The sequence below is a fragment of the Chenopodium album genome, chromosome 12 (genome assembly GCF_948465745.1).
Source record: "Chenopodium album chromosome 12, dcCheAlbu1.1, whole genome shotgun sequence".
Lineage (NCBI taxonomy): Eukaryota > Viridiplantae > Streptophyta > Magnoliopsida > Caryophyllales > Amaranthaceae > Chenopodium > Chenopodium album.
The window spans coordinates 50,826,479-50,844,321 of record NC_137845.1 but is presented as its reverse complement, the minus strand read 5'-3'; the positions used below and the strand labels follow the sequence as shown (position 1 = coordinate 50,844,321).

At 34.2% G+C, this 17,843-nt stretch overlaps 1 protein-coding gene across 1 annotated transcript; it reads right to left on the bottom strand.

Moving 5' to 3' along the window:
* Positions 1-840: 840 nt before the first annotated feature.
* Positions 841-2,870, bottom strand: LOC145571287 (uncharacterized). The gene is made up of 2 exons (XM_081630349.1): positions 2,532-2,870; positions 841-921 (listed from the first exon to the last, which is right to left on the bottom strand). Exons 1-2 carry the CDS (start codon positions 2,868-2,870, stop codon positions 841-843), a joined length of 420 nt encoding a protein of 139 aa, XP_081486475.1.
* Positions 2,871-17,843: the final 14,973 nt, after the last annotated feature.

Sequence of the window (17,843 nt, the reverse complement as noted above, 5' to 3'; positions counted from 1 at the left end):
GGTTAAGAGCAGAAGCAATAATAGTGATCATGCCACCTATGGTGATGTTGCCGGACCCAGTGGCAACATCCTCTAGGTGATCGACGAACCAGGCCCCTACATCTAGGGCCGTACTACCCTCGCTCAAGTGCCATAGGAAGTGAAGCTCCCTAGTGGACACTACACCCGAACTATCACCTCTAGCGAACGTCGTGTTCGCTATGGTGTGCTGTGACATCCTAAAGGCGGGGTGGATTATGGCCGTAGCTTTATCAGTCCTAGGGTTGTAGTCGAAAAGGCCAGTGATCTTCCTCCAAAACTCACCCGCACAATAGTTACGGGGGGGCCTATCCTTTGGTCCTATGGTGCCGTTAATTGGCCACCCAAAAGCTTGGTTCACCCTCTTTATGTTCAAATTGTGTTGGGTGTTCATGAGTTGGAAGGTAAGGCGGCGGGGGGATCTGTTGTTGTCTCGTTGCACTTGAAGGGTGGAGAGGAATTCAAGTGTCAACCTTTGTAGGTCGAGGCACTTAAATCTAGCCAATTTCCTAAGCCACAACCCTCGAAAAGCATCCTAACATCCTCCCCTACCCCTAAAGCCTTGGCAACACTCTCGTCATAGAACTTTGTAGGTCGAACTCTCCTCCTACTTATTCTTATATAGTTGTTCAAAAATGTTGGGTCATTGAACACGATTCCCATAGTGTCCACTTGTGGTGGATCAACGGGAGGAGGAGGAGAGGGGTTGCGGTACCTAGCATCCGTGTTTCTAGGTCGATTTCTTCTAGACATGGTCGGTCTTAATGCAATGCAATCAAACAAACCAAGACAAAATAATCACCTCGCAACCACACAAAGAGACTAAGTCCACAAGTCGACCAACCAAAGCTCAAACAAGGCCAATGAACACAACACAATCAAGTCAAGTTCTAAGTCTCCCACCTAAAACAAGTAAATCACCAAGCAACAAAGACCACTTCAATAATGCATCTACAACAATTCTACATCAATTTCATGCAATATTATCAAACAAACCAACACAACAATCCACCTAAACAAGCATGTTCTTCCTTCAAGAAAATCAATTTTTCAACCTCACTTACAAAAAATCCAATTCTCAAAACACACCAAAATCCATTCAAACTCAATAATGCTTTTCAATTATCAACTATCAATCACACACAACCAATTCAAACAAACTTTCTCAAGCAATTTCATGCAAAAATTCAAGGAATTAAACATGAAATTAGTGAAAGGGAGGAACGATTATACCGAGCTTATCGTGGGTGTTAAACCCGCAAATGAACCTTTCGAACCTTTCTAACCTTCCTTTTACTTACTTGAACTTACTCCTTCAACCAATTGTCTTGAACTTTAACTCCAAAGAAAACCCCCAAATTGATTTTTCAAGGTTAGGGTTTGAGTATTTTAGGTGATTTTTGGGTTTTAATGTGAGAAAAAGAGTAGTAGATTGTGAAAATGTTGAAATGGAGTGAAGATTTTGGAGAAAATTGTTGAATTTGGGTGAGGATTTGGGTGAGAATGGAGAATTGAGTGGGTTTTGAAGGAGGAAGTAAGTTTTAGAGAGAGGAGGAGTGAGAATTGTGAGATAGAGAAATAAGAATGAGTGAATTTTTTTTTTTCGTTATAACCGTGCTGCTGCCAGCCATTTTCGGGGCGGCACGGACGTGCAACAATTGGCACGGACGTGCAGCCTCAGACAGAAACGTAGGTAGGGTACTGACTTATTTGGCACGGACATGCTACTTTGCACGGACGTGCGTAATGTGGCACGGACGTGCAGCCTCAGACAGAAACTTAGATAACATACTGACTTGTTCAGCACGGACGTGCAGTACTTAGCACGGACGTGCTTAGCCACCTTGTACGGAAGTGCTTAATTTGGCACGTCCGTGCCAATCTGGAGAAATTTATATCAAAATTTCTGATTGCTTCTGACTGCCTCTGCACGGACGTGCGATTCTCTGCACGTCCGTGCAGACCTGATGCTGCACGATCCTTCCCCCCCCCCCCTTTTTTTAATAATAGTAATAGTAAGGCATAATAATAATAAGATTATTATCATTACCATTATTATTATTATTATCACCTACTACTTCACTTCCACAAAAACCTTTTCTTACTTTTCTTTTCATCAACACCTACAAAAGACATTGAGAGAAAAGTTAGTAATAGTAAGAGTGATGGAAATTAAATAATAGTTTGTGAGAGAGAGAGAGTTGAGAAACTCGGGTTACCTCCCGGAAGCGCTATTTTAACGTCACTAGCTTGACGACATTGCGAGATCAATGAGAGTAGGGAACATCAAACTCATTAAGGTGAACAACCTTGGCTTCCTCATGCACAAAACCGTCAAAGTATGCCTTAAGCCTTTGGCCATTCACTTTGAACGGTTCACCATTGTCATTTGAGATTTCTATCGCTCCATATGGAAACACCTTCTTAACGGTGAAAGGTCCACTCCATCTTGACTTAAGCTTACCCGAAAACAACTTTAACCGGGAATTGAAAAGTAGGACCTTATCACCTACCTTAAACTCCCTTTTGCTAATATGCTTGTCATGCCAAGCCTTGGTCTTTTCTTTGTAAATCCTTACACTCTCATATGCATCCATTCTTAATTCTTCCAAGGCGTGGAGGTCAAGCAACCTCTTCTCACCGGCGCTTTGAAGGTCGAAATTCAATGTTTTGATAGCCCAATGAGCTCGATGCTCAAGTTCTACCGGCAAGTGGCATGACTTCCCATAAACAAGCTTGTATGGTGTGGTGCCAATAGGAGTTTTGAACGCGGTGCGATAGGCCCATAGAGCATCATCAAGCTTTGTAGACCAATCTTTTCTAGACCTATCCACCGTTTTCTCAAGGATCATTTTTACCTCCCGGTTTGAAATTTCAGCTTGACCACTTGTTTGGGGGTGGTAAGCTAATGACACCTTGTGCCTCACACCATATTTCTCAAGGAGAGCTTGAAAGGATCGCTTTGCAAAGTGTGAACCTCCATCACTAATCACAGCCCGGGGCACTCCAAACCTTGGAAAAATTACTCTTTTGAAGAGCTTGACCACAACCTTAGCATCATTAGTAGGAGATGCAACCGCTTCCACCCACTTTGATACGTAATCGACGACCACTAGAATGAACTTGTTCCCAAAAGAGCTCGGGAAAGGCCCCATAAAATCGATGCCCCATACATCAAAAATTTCAAGTTCAAGGATGTTGTTCAAAGGCATTTCATTTCTTTTTGAAATATTACCGGTTCTTTGACACCGGTCACAAGCTTTCACCACACCCCACACATCTTTGAACATTGTTGGCCAAAGGAAACCGCATTGCAATATTTTCGCCAAGGTCTTGTTGGCACTCATATGTCCTCCACAAGGTGAGGAGTGACACATTGTGATAACATCTTCAATTTCATTATCCGGGACACACCTTCTAAAAAGGCCATCAACACCTTGTTTGAAGAGCAAGGGGTCGTCCCAAAAGTATTGGCGAACATCATGAAGAAACTTCCTTTTTTGTTGATAGGAGAGGTCAGGAGGGAGAATAGAGCAAGACAAGTAGTTTGCAATGTCCGCAAACCATGGTGCTGGTGCTTAGAGAATAGCAAATAGTTGATCATCCGGGAATGAATCGTCGATTGTCAAGTTATCAAGATCACCTACAAGGATAGGCAACCGTGAAAGATGATTAGCCACCACATTTTCGGCACCCTTCTTGTCCCTAATCTCAATGTCATAGTCTTGTAAGAGCAAGACCCACCGTATCAATCTTGGCTTTGGTTCCTTCTTGGACAAGAGGTACTTCAAGGCCGCATGGTCGGTGAAGACTATGACTTTAGATCCAAACAAGTATGACCTAAACTTCTTAATTGCAAGAACAATGGCTAGAAACTCCTTTTCCGTGGTTGTGTAATTCCTTTGTGCATCATCCAAAGTTTTGCTAGTGTAGTAGATAGCATGGAGCTTCTTATCCTTCCTTTGTCCAAGAACGGACCCAATGGAAAAATCCGAAGCATCACACATAAGCTCAAAAGGAAGCTCCCAATTAGGGGGTTGAATGATAGGAGCCGCCTCCTTCAACCTATCAAATGCTAGCAAAAAATCATTAGTAAACACAAAAGGGCATCCTTTACCAACAATTGAGTGAGCGGCTTTGCGATTTTTGAAAAATCTTTTATGAACCGGCGGTAAAAACCCGCGTGTCTAAGAAAGCTCCTTATCCTCTTCACATTTGCAGGGGGTGGGAGGCGCTCAATGACCTCAATTTTGGCACGATCTACTTCAATGCCCCTACTAGAAATTACATGACCAAGAACAATTCCTTCTTCTACCATGAAATGACATTTTTCCCAATTCAAAACCAAGTTCACCTCTTGACATCTTTTCAATACTTTAATCAAATTTGAAAGGCAAATGTCAAAAGATGAACCAAAAACAGAAAAGTCATCCATGAATACTTCAATTGATGATTCAAGCATGTCGGAAAAAATAGACATCATACACCTTTGAAATGTGGAAGGTGCATTACAAAGTCCAAATGGCATCCTTCGATAAGCAAAGGTGCCAAAAGGGCATGTGAAAAAAAATCAAACGAAAACAAAAACAACAAAACAAATATAATAAATAGAACAAAAAAAAAATCTCAAATTGAACAAAACAGATCGCCAATCGATTAAAAAGTCACAAAATCGCAAAAAGTATAATAAAATAAAAAAGAATTACCTCAAACAATGATGAATATCAAATAATCACAACAAAAAACTGATGAGCGAAGAAGAAAATTGCGATTTCAACACACGAAAATACACAGAGAGTTGAAGGTAGAGAGAGAAAGTGCAAGAGAGGAGAGAGAAACAAAAAAGCTGCGAAAAGAATAGGAGAAAAGGTCATTCAAGTGGAAAGTTTACCAAAATACCCTTAATGAAATTGAAAAAGGCAGGTGAAACACAAGCCGTCGGATTGAGAACGATCAACGGTCACGATAAGTTCCTAGTTCTTATTATAGGACTTGGTTCTTACATGATCTTGATTCTATATATATATATATATATATATATATATATATATATATATATATATATATATATATATATATATATATATATATATATATATATATATATAAATCCCGAGATATTAGAGTGCCACATGGGAGTATAATTTTTAAAAAATTATTAGTGCACCACGTATAATTAGTATTTTTAAAATGCTACAATAGGATTTTGCCACATAAGATTAGTATTTTCATAGCGCTATATACGATTATAATAAATAAAATAAAATAATAAAGTATCAAAATATATTTTAACCAAATATATTTATTTAAGAATTTCAATTTTAATTAATTATAAAAATAAAATTTAATCTTTTTATACTGGCATTTTATCTAAATATGAAAAATGAAATCAACAATTCATGTTATAATAAAACAATCAAATAGTAATCAAGCGAATAAATCATAAAATTTATTAGATAAATATATTTAGTACAAATTTTTAGCCTATGAAAAAAATATTGCAATTTATTTAAGAATTTCAATTTTAAATTTTTTATAAAAATAAAATTTAATATTTTTAGACCAGGCATTTTATTTAAATATCATAAACGAAATTAACAATTCATGTTATAATAAAACATTTAAGTAGTAATTAAGCGAATAAATTACAAAATTTATTAGATAAATATATATTTAGTACAATTTTTTTTTTGAAAAATACAAACAAACGTGCATCATATGGCTTCATCTAGTATATAAAGTTTCATGTAATTTGTTAATTTATAAATAAATATAATATAATTTATTTATTTTTTATTTCATTTGAACTCACTTGTATAAAATGCTAGATTCGCCACTGAGTTAGCAACAATAGGAAAATAAAGCAACAGTATTATACCATAAGACAATCCCGATAGCATCTTGGAGTTAGCACAGGTACATTCGAACTACAACGTCAGAATCAATCGCACTCAAACCTTCATGTGACCACCGTTCCAAGCCATCAATATCATAACATCCAAAAAACCCTTGAAAATAACAAGTCAAAACCCAGAATTTGCAATAATCAATAAATTTAATTAAAAAAACAAGTTTAATAAATGAAATAAATAGATGAAATAATTAGGTGTAATTAACTTTATAAATGAGCATTCAATAATAATATATATTTATCATTCTTATGTTGATAAGCAATTAATTACGGCAAAATAAGGAAGTATAAAATCTTTTTATGTAACTTTGGTGCAATATTTTTTAAGAATATTAATCAAATATTTCATGTTACTTTAATTTTGTTCAAGATATGTTAAACAATTTTTATATTTATGCTATAAATAAATTAATTTGTCTAAAGAAAATATGGGGGTAATTAAAATAATTGTGCATGGCACGTGACCTAACCTAGTATTAATACTATTACACATATTTTTTAAAACTTACAATTGTTAATTGCATCAATAACCAAATGTGTGAGATATTAACCATGTTAACATTTTGATACTTTATATTTTTGTGTAGTATACACCGCCATTATTTAAAAACTACAATATAGGTTTTAAATACTAATTAAATAATTGTTGTTACTTTAATATATTTAACATACTATTTAAATAACCATTGTTACTAAATAAATTAGAAACTTACAATCATCACAACCTGATTTATTTTTAATTAACCATATTTTTTTTCTTTGTTTTAATTTCAATTTTAATTATTAATTTATTGACTCCAAACGTTTCATGGATAGGAAAGCTTGATGTTTAGTGCTAAAAATGAATATTGATTTCTTCTTAATATGTCATCGTCATAATTCAAGGAGTTTAATCCATTGGGAATAATCCAATGTCTATTCAATAATCTAACTTGAAGAAATTTTATACTTTGATGTTTTAAATCTGAGAAAACTGTTCTTCAAACAAAAAATCTGGAAAAATTGAAAAACATTGAAAATAACGAATTTCAATTCACATGTTATAGTATGATTCGATTAAACAACTACATGGTGGAGGTGAAAGTATAACATTATTTGTCTTTAAACCAATTTAATAATTTGAAAAATCAATGCAATGAAGCTAATATACATATTTTTTATTTTTTATTTTTAAAAAAGAGTCCCCCTTTTTTTTTTGAACACAACATTCATACAAATCAAAAAAATTTCATATATTAGATTTGTAACATAAAGATAAGTAACAAAAAACTAAAAAATATATAACAAAACATTGTGTATATATATAGAACCAAGTTATAATGAGAACCAGGATTAAAATGAGAGCTAGCTTAGGAACTAATCTAGGCCCTTAGATCATATTAATCGGACGGCTCACATGCTTCACGCGTCATTAATGACATTTTTGTAATATTCTAACTTTATAAAGTAGTTTCCAGTTTCATTTCTCAAAAGTAAATGAATATTTAGTAAAAGTAAATGAAATTAGTATTAAAGTAAATGAAATTGCCTTAAAAGTTAAAAAAAGTTTGAAAACAGCGAAATTACGAGAATGCCATTAATCAGAGCGGGTGCAATGTGAGCCATTAGATGGAGTGCGATCAATGGCTGAGATTAGTTCCTAGTTCCTATTATTCACCTTGGTTCTCACATGATCTACACACACACACACACACACACACACACACACACATATGTATGTATATATATTCATATGAATTTTTTAAAAAACAAAAAAAAAATCAACCAAAAGAAAGATGAAGAATACTTTTTTACATAAAATCTACAATAACATGAAGAACATAAAAAGAGAGAGAAGAGAGCAAAAATCGAATTGCTTAAAATCGAAATTCGAACCTCGGAAATTATTTTAGCCAATAATAATAAGCGAAGAATTAGTCGTGAAACATGATAAACATTATATAAAAAAATTAAATTATAGAAAAAATCTGGAAAAAAAATGAACTTAAGAACATGAAAAACAAGAACATTAGATTAGAGAGAAGAGTGAAAAATTAGACCTAAAAAATCAGCTAAAAAAATGAGAGGATAGAGAATAGGGTGGTTGGAAAAGTGGATGCATCAATTATGTCTAGAAAATACAAATTAGATTTGAAATTTGGCTAAAATTTTAGTTTGAATTTTAAATGAAATACTTCCTCCGTTACACATTATGTGCAACAAAATGAGTTACACATTTCCAAAGAAGAAATTTTTAAAGGAGGTTAATTAAGGAAATAGAGCAAATAATTAAGTTCATAATTGGACACCAACATTACCACCAAAACCCACCCCACCCACCCTTCTGCCACCACCTACAACCCTGAATATGCAGCAACCAACATCCCCGCAACCACCCAAAACCGACCAAGCGCAACCACCCAAAACCCGACCAAGCGCAACCTCGTAAACAACCTCCACCAACACAAAACCGAACAATAGCCTCCGCCAAACCCAAAACCCGCAACCCCGTAAGCCCCCAAACTACCTCCACCAATAAAAACCAACAATCTACACTAAAAAAAACCACCATCGTGAACAAAAACTGTAGGGAATATTTCAAGCATTACCCCAAACTTGAGCCCCACTATGATCATACACTTAAGTATGGTGGCGTCCAAAGGGAAGGAAGGTAGAGCAAAAGAGTCGCCAACAAGTTTTAGGAACTTTTAAACCGTTCACAGGGTGAAGGTTACACCCCTTAACGATCCAGGAGATCGTTAACTCCAATAGGTCTGGATCCATGACTGGTGTTCGGGGATGAAGGTACAAATCCAATCTAAAAGAGAAAAAACCTGCCCTAATAATAGGCCTCTACTTTATTCTTCTCGTATTCATGTGCGCTTTCTGACTAACATGTAATCAATAGATTAACCCTAAACCTGTTTAATCTATATTGGTTGAATATTAATGCACAAATAAAACTATTATTGGCGATCACTTGAATTATAATCAAATTAACCTAACCAAGATTATTAATTATCTTATTAAGCATGATTACAATACAAATTCCCTTTAAACATGCATAAAAGGCGTGATCAAGCAATAATAATAAACATTAAGAAACATAATAATCATTATAATAATAATCATAATTATCATAATTAAAATAATCATGTTAAAGCATAATAATAATAGCAAGATCCTAGGCATGATACTAACAAGACTAATAACAAACCCTAGCATGTCACTAAACAATAAAGATCAAATCTTTAGCCCTAATATGATACTAACATGATATTAGGAAAGAAAATAGGAAGCATCATAGAAATCATAATTGATATTGGAAACTTAATTAACCCTAAACATGATACTAGGAAGCAATAAAACATCCTAACATGATACTAGGAATAAATATAATAATCTAAACATGATTACTATATCAAAATTTTAATGAAACAATTAAATTACTTACTTCGATGCCTTGTATCTCTTTCTAATAACAAAAATACACATGTTAGTAAATTCAAGGAAAAGTAATAAAATAAAACAATTAAATTAAATAATTGAAGTAGAGATTTGGGACCAAACCTTCAGAAATATCAAACCTTTCACGTCTAGGGTGAAGACAACTTCGAACTTGGCTAGGTGTGTTTAGTGCTAATGTATGAGGAATTGTGTTTGTAAAAGGCTAGGCTAGAAAGAGGGAGAGAGAGAATAAGCTTTAGCTTAGAGAGAGAGAAGAATTAGAGAATTCTGGTTATTTAAAAACGGAGGTCTAAGGACCCTATTTATAAGAAAATAGTCCGGAATTGATATAAACGAATCAGAGTTCGAAAAGGAATAAAACACGCTTCTGTCGCCAACGACAGAGCTTGTCGCTAGGCAACAAAATTGTCGCCAGGCGAAAAACCTGTCGTTTGGCGATGCAGAAGGCTTTCCACGCGTTTTCAACGCGGAATCTACTTTTTGATAAAATCAAGTCGTAAAGTCCGTACGAAGGGTAAAATCGTTTATCATTTAAAACACTTCTTTTATTCCAAATAAAACACATAAAACATAATTATCAATCCTAATCCCATTAGGATTCAAAAGAACCTTCTAGAAGATTCTAGAAGACTATAATCAATCCTAATTGCATTAGGAATGATAATTCATAATAGGCCCTCCTCTAGATCATTAGGCCGCATATAAGAACCAAACGGGGCCTAGTTTAGTATTTTGGCCATAACTTCCTCATTATTTATCGGAATTGGGCTAATATATCGTTGGAAAGCTCTTTGAGCCCAATCCAACTACACCATTATTGGACCCTTGTCATGGACCAAACTAAACTGGATTGGCTATTTTCATAAAATAGAGCAGGTTTTCGAAAACAGAAAGAAAGATTTTTTAATAAAAAACTAACCACAACATTAGACTTTCCACACTTTCACTTCATTCGATTATGATTCGACGCAAAAGGTATTCATCACCGGGTTTGGTTTTAGGGAGACACAAATGGGTGTCTACATTACCCCTCCCATATCCACCAAAAAAACAACCAATTAATTTTGAATTTGAAAAATAAAATAAATATGATAAATTAATTGATACCTTCACATCATCAATTAGGATTTTTTTCGGCCAAATTTGACCATGAAAGCTCAAGATCTAGAATTTTCTTGGTCAAATTTGGCCATAAAAACCTCAAGAGCTTTGGTGGATATGATGAAATAAAAAAGAGAAGGAAGAGAGAGAAAGGGGAGTCTATAGCAAGGAGAATAGGCGGCGGCGATGGCAGCGACTTCTAGCAAAGAAAGTGGTGGTCGTCGTTTGCAGTGGCGGCCGAGATCTTAAGAGAGATGAAAGAGAGGAGAAATTTGTGGGTAGATGAAGAAAGAGGATAATCTAGACTAGAGAGCAGTGGTACTAGTGGTGGTGGTTTCTAGTGAGTGGTGAAAATGGTGGTTGACTGGTTGGAGGAGAAGGAGAGTAAGAAGAAATTTGAATTGAATGGGTTGATTTGATTAGTTTGGGGTAAATTTCATGACAACCATTAACTTAAATTAAGTTAGTAACAAGTTTATAATATTTGAGTTAATGTTTTAATTGAATTAAAGTAGGGTATGTTGATAAATTCATTTTAAAAAATATACTAAAAAAAAGAAAGTTTTATTTTGTTGAACATAATGTGAAACATCCATTTATGTAATCCCCCGTATTTTTAAATATTTTATAAATGAAAATTTATTTTATTTATAATATTTATTTGTATTTTTCCGGATTTTATTTTAAAAAGTTTCAAATTATTTTGGGTGGAAAATTATTTTATTACATTATGGTTTTTATGAACCATCATTAGCTTATGTCAATACAAATAAAGCCTAGCCCCTTTCATTCTTTTGGCCCATTATTTTTATGAAGCTCATTACTCCTACTTACCCTACAACTCTCTCCCCTATAAATACCCCATACATCCCCAAAATTTTTCCCACACAAAAGGTTAGTCTTATTTTCTTTCTCCTTTAATTTTATTTTTATTATTTCCTTTTTCCAATTTTTTTTCTTTCTTTCTTTTTCTTTTCTTTTCTTTTTCTTTCTTTCTTTTTCTTTCCCCTTTCCTCCTTTTATACGTGAGCCATGCTCACTAATTTCGCCTACTTCCTGCTCGGACTGCCACCCCTGCCGCCGAAAACCGGCGCCGACCACCAGCCCGACCGCCTCCATGGACGGCCCTCCTTCCTTCTTCCTTCCTCCTTGTTTCATTATTTTGCTTAATGTTAATTTAATTGTTTTGGGTTTTGATTTTAGTATAAAGATTATATTTTTAGTATCAAACTATATTTTGATGGTATAAAGATTATAAATTTCAGATTATATTTATGTTATAAATTTTCAGATTTCATGAATTATAAACTTAGGGTTTCAATTTATTGAAATTGGGATTTTAGGGTTCTAATGTGCAATTAAATTGGGGCTTTTGTTCCTATTGAATTTATAATGATTAATTAAGCATAATAACATTTTTTTAAGGAAGTTTTAAGAACTTTTAATCTAAATTATATTGCTGGAAATTTGGTTAAGTATTAATTTGTGATTATTGGTTGTTTTCTAGGAAGTGATTATTCCCTAGGAGACTTTTAATTGATTAAAAGTGGCATAAAGGATTGTTTACACGAGGTACGTACATGTCTATTTCATGTTTAGAGAACACTTGGATGGAAATTGTTTGGTTATACATTTAATTAATTCATGTGCTTATGTTTATGAGACATGTTTTGGTGAATTGATTATGTTTGTATGGAATTATGGATGCAGGCATGTTGAATTATATTGGACTAATTGTTTGTATGGAATGTTGATACAAGCATGTTGTTATTAGATTGGTTTATTAACCATATTTTGGTTATTGGAGGATTGAAATTAAATGGTTTAAGTGGAATGAATTTATTAATTATTCCACAAGGTTATTATTATTTTATTTATTACTCAAGCATGACTTTTTAGTATGTTGAGTAAAAGTGGATTGAGCCGAAATGGCTAGGTGGGCTGACTATGTTCTACAATTTGGATAATTTGGAAGTTTAATGGAATTAAAGGTCAATTTGTGATGTGATCACCATTGTCCTAAATAAGATTAAAAGTGAATTGATGTATGATTTTTATGTATGGTCTACTTGATTGAGTCGGCTATTAATTAAATTTGTAATCACGTAAAGTGAAACATGGATGAACAATAAAACTTTGGAAAGTGTGCACTTCTAGAGTATTGACAAATATGGGTTGGGGTACACGGTGGTAGCCCGTGGCTTTTCGAGGCTTGTTTGATCAACATGTCCTCTTCTCTTTTGGTATTTACATTTTTATTTTATAATGAAAGTTAGATGGGATCCTAGACTAACTTTGTGAGAATGGAGTCGCGCCCATTCTTGCATTGCGCTAAACTTTTATTTTAAATGGTCATTTGGGACCAAAATGATTTGGTGGATTGGACAACCTCGTCTATTGCTTACTCCAAATTAAATTAAATATAAAGAGTCAAGTGTTTGGAATTGGTTAGTAAGTGTGTTGAGCCAATTGAATTGCCTAAGTGTGGAGTCTTGATTAATGAATTCATGTTGTATGTTTATTTACTTTAATTAGTTGAGCATGCTAGGTTTTGTACGTTGTAGCTTGTGTGTACTCAGCTTTGCTGATTGCGTGCTTTTGTGTGTGTTTTCTTTTGGTCATGGTCTTCGCCTTTCAATGACCCTGTGATGATCCAATTATTACGCTTGTATTATTGGGGAGCAGTATTGCACAGGTTAGCTTGATGATGTGAAGTTCGGGGATTTGACATACGCATTGTAAAGGGATTGGTGTGATTGAGAGTATTCGTTCTTTGTGTTGAACTTATTTATGTTTTACTATTCAGTTATGTTTTGGGATTTTGATTATTGGTTTGGTTTTAATAAGGGCCTTTATGGTTCCATTTTGTAAGCTTTGACTTATTGGTTTTCTAAATTATATTATTTTAAGATTTAAGTTGGATTTCCGCTGCAATACTTTGATAAAGCATTAACGTTTTAACACGTGGCGGTAACATGCCAATGGTTCTCCTCTATTTTTATTTAAAGTAAGTGGTTTGGAAAAGGGAGAATTATTGGGGTGTTACAATTTATGACAAATATTGCACATGATATATAACGGAGGAAGTATTAAAATATAATATTTTTGGGCCCCAAGGCAAACACCTATTAAGCAATGCCATGTTAGCGGTTTATACATGGCCCACATAAACCAGGTTTATGTGTAGCCTTTACCAATTAATTCCCCAACAAAAATTTCATTATAGAACGTGTAGCCAAAAGCATTTACTACCCTTTGTTTTATTTTTTAGTCCACCTAATCTTCCACATAAGCTGCCATGTAATAGGGTTGGTAACCTTGAGGGTAAACACAACATTTTTCTCTCTCTCTCCTTCATTATTTCTCTTTCCACCAATTGAGGCGAACCAACTAGATTTTTCCATATTTCTCTTTCCATAAGAAAATGATTGGTTTTTGTTTTCAAAAAAAAAAAAAAAAGAAAAGAAAATGATTGGTTTTTTATTTTTATTTTTTAAAGCAAATAATAATTAGAAACTTGTGTATGCTGTTATTCATATGTTTATATTTGTTACTGATGTAATATTCAATTTTTAGTTTGTAATTACGAACCTTCAAGTTCTTCTTAAAAATTCCCGCTAAAATTACATTCTAAAAAAATCATTGATATATAAAAATAAGGTTACGTTTAGATTATGACTTTTATTTATATGAAATCTAAAGTAAACCTCCTAAAATATCAACTCGCACATTATTACTATTAGATAATTAAAGATATTTTAATATGTAAAAGTTATAATATGCTAGTTGATATATTAGAAATTAAACTCTACTTTAGAAGTTATATAAAATAAAAGTCATAATCCAAATGTAATCTTATTTTAATATAATAATGATGTTTTTAAAAAGTAATTTTGGTGGGAATTTTTTCAATAATACATTGCCAAGTGTTCCCTTAGATTCGCTTTTAATAGTATGTAATTGATGATTGATTGATTCCTTTCATTTATAAAGTAATATAGAGGTTAAATAATTTATTTAATTTTCACAAGATTAGAATATATATAAATATGATGTAAAAAAAAAGTGAAATCCGAGGCAACGCCCGAACCACTACACACACTAACTATACAAATAGTTGAACATAATTTTTAATTTAAGCAAGGAGTACACAAACTATCAACCCGGGGCATCGCCCGTGGTACACATTAGTAGTTGATGATTTCACCTCAAGAAATTCAACCTCGAATCCAATTGAGGGCTTGCTAATTTTCCGCCGAGGAATATTACTTTGGCTAAATGAAGATTCATCTTTTATGGACTGTTGAATTTGATTGCTCAATAAGGTTTTGGGGGTCATATTAGTACATTATGTCTCAAATAATAGAGCTCGATATCAGCAAATAATTATTTAATTGCCTCATTTTATGCGTCAATTGCGTTATTTCTTGACATGCAAAACGAGACTGTAATACCCCGTATTTATATACGTATTTTATTTAAAATATGTATTTTGTGAAGTATTTAAATAATTTGAAATGTTTTATTTATGGTATTTTAATTATTTATTTTATATAAGTTTGGAAATATTTTATAAAAGGAAAGTTTATTTAATTATTTTTATTTTATTAAAGTTGGGGTTTAATTTAAGAAAGTGTTATTTTAGTAAAGTTTTAATAGGAAAGAGATTAGGAAAGATTAAAAAGGAAAAGTTTGGGTAAGAAGGGTTTCTAGAGAAAGGGGTATAAATATTCAACACTTGGGTAAATTAAACTTTGCCCAGAGTGGAGAAAACCCAATGTGAAATTTCTCTCCCTTCTCCTTTATTTTCTTTCTTTTCCCCTTCCCCTTTATTCACGGTCAGCCGGCTCCACCACCACGCACCACCGCCCTCCACCACAGCCATCAGCGCAAGCGCCAGCAGCCGCAACGGCACCGATAGGGCGCGGCAGCAGCCCAACCGTGTCGTGGTGGTTGTTGTCTTGCGGCTTTTTCGAAAAAAGAAGGGAAATTCTACATGGTGACCTCCTAAAATCAAAAATTCTATGTGGAAGACACACTTTTTTCCAATTCTATCAAGTGACATCCTAGTTTTGAAATATAAAGCATAGTGCCCTTTTTTAGGTTTTATGGCTAATCTTTATAATTAAAATGGTTAACCATAGGGTTTTAAATTAAAAAATTATATTATAAACAATAAAATTTAAAAAAAAAAAACAAAAACACCCCCAATCATCGATCCAACCACCACCCTTATCCCAACCAACCAGCCACCCCTTCACAACCACTACCCCGTCCCCCACCAGTAGCCGAAGCCTACAGCCCAGCCATCCCCCGCGTCGGACCTTACCCCTCCCTTTCTCAGCCCCCACCCACAACACCCCCTTGCCTTTTTCAGCCCCCACCCACGACACCCATCTCCCTTTCCCAGCCCTGACACATGCACTTCATTTCCCAACCCCGACACCCCTAACATGTGATACAAAACCGGCGATCTCCGTCCCCTTTTCCCACCCAAAATTTTTGGCACGCACGAAACCTAATCCCCTACCCCGAAACCACAAAACGAATTTAGGGTTTTGTTTAGGGTGATTTCAGGGTTAGGAGTAAGGGTTTCGGGGCAGCCGTTTCTGGGGTGGGGAAAGGGGGGTCGTCGGCGGGATAAGAGACGGGGGAAGGGTCGTATCAGGGTGGAAGGGAGGTGGGGGTGTCGGGGATGAGAAATAGGAAATGGAGCCGGCGTGGAGGATGGTGTAGCAGTAGGCGTCTGCCACTGGTGGGGAGGGGTGGTGGTTGTGAAGGGGTGGCAGCAGCAGTGGCTAGGTTGTGGTTTGGTTGGAGGGGGGATTATTTAACATAAAATAATAAAGGTTAGCCATAATTTTATAAAAAAAATCCACTATACTTGATTATGTAAATCTAGAGTGCCACTATAGAGAACTCAAAAAAGGTTTGTCTTCCATATAGAATTTTAAGTTCTTGGAGGCCACCATGTAGAATTTCCATAAAAAAAAAAAATTAATCTTGTTCTTTGTTTTTAATTTTTGATTAAACCTTAGATCTAATTGCAAAATATGGGTTTTATGATTAAAATTATGGTGTTTGATTATGAGTAGTATGTAATTTAATTTTCAGATTTTAATTCTAATTAAAAAGCCCCAATTTTGAAACCCTAGATTCATAAATTATTATTTATTGAAAGATTATGATTTAGGGTGGTTTAAACCTTTAATTTAAGTGTTTTAAAGTATAATTACAGCAAGTTTTTATATAATTATAATCCTGGAATTTTTGGTAGTATGCTAAAAATCAAGTTTCCCTAAGGAATTTTAATTACCCATTATTTGGGATTAAAGTATGAGGTTTATTGCTGGTTTTTAATTAATTTTGAGTGGTTTAATAAGAGTATATATTGCTGGAAATTTGTGTGGAGTAGATATTAATGCCTCCTTATGATTTTGGTTTGTAGGAGAATTCCAATTAAGTGATTTTTCATAGTCGTGGCGATTTTAAGATCATATTCAAGGTACGTTCCGTACTTGGCATATTTATGGGTGATGTAGTAGCGTGCTAGGTTTGGTTAATTGAATTACAAGTAGTATCATCCTAAGATTATGTTTGGAATTGTGGATTATTGATGTTGGTGATTGAATTATGAAGCATGATTTATTTGTGATGGATTATGGATTGGAAATTATTGTTTGGCATGTTTTATATGAACCACACTTTTATTTATGGCATGTTAGAATACATGTTTAATTAAACTAAATGTTTAATTTGGTTTGGAATATTAAAAAGGAATTTTATTATGGTTCATATAATTTTTATTGATGCTATAAGCATGAGGAAAGAGCTATTTAAGTGTCTTTGTACACGAGGAATAAATTGTATGTTGGTGTCTTAGTGCACTTAAGGTGTTTCTAACACAGAGGGAACACCGAGGGATAGGATTTGTGGCGCTTTATGCGTTTAAGGTGTCTTTGACACCGAGGTAGATTTAAAAAGGGTTCAGCATTAAATATTATGTGGTCACTAATTATCCAAGAATTAAATTGGTATGTTTGATTGTTTGAATAATTATTATGATTAAATGTTTATGGTTTGAGAGTCATCACCAAGTCTAATAATATGTAAATAACAAAAATTGAAAGAGATTACGCACCAAAACTCTTGGAACGTATATACCTTGAGTATGAACATATGGGGGGAGTTATGCGACTTTATATTTGACCATAACTTCTACTGGAGTACAGGACGCTATACATTCCTTTTATTATTATTATGCGCAGGAATTCCGCCACTTACGAGGGGTTATTTGATGCTGGCATGGGTAGCTCCCGTGTTAGTAACCCCTTTATTGGGGGAGGTTAGGTGGGAAACCCGTTTG

Excerpts from the sequence above, each read along its gene's own strand:
- LOC145571287 (XM_081630349.1), bottom strand. The coding sequence starts at position 2,870 with ATGATCCTTGAGAAAACGGTGGATAGGTCTAGAAAAGATTGGTCTACA. Across the intron at positions 922-2,531 it reads TTAGCAAAAGGGAGTTTAAG|GTGGGAGACTTAGAACTTGA; the intron begins GTAGGTGATAAG and ends TACTTGTTTTAG.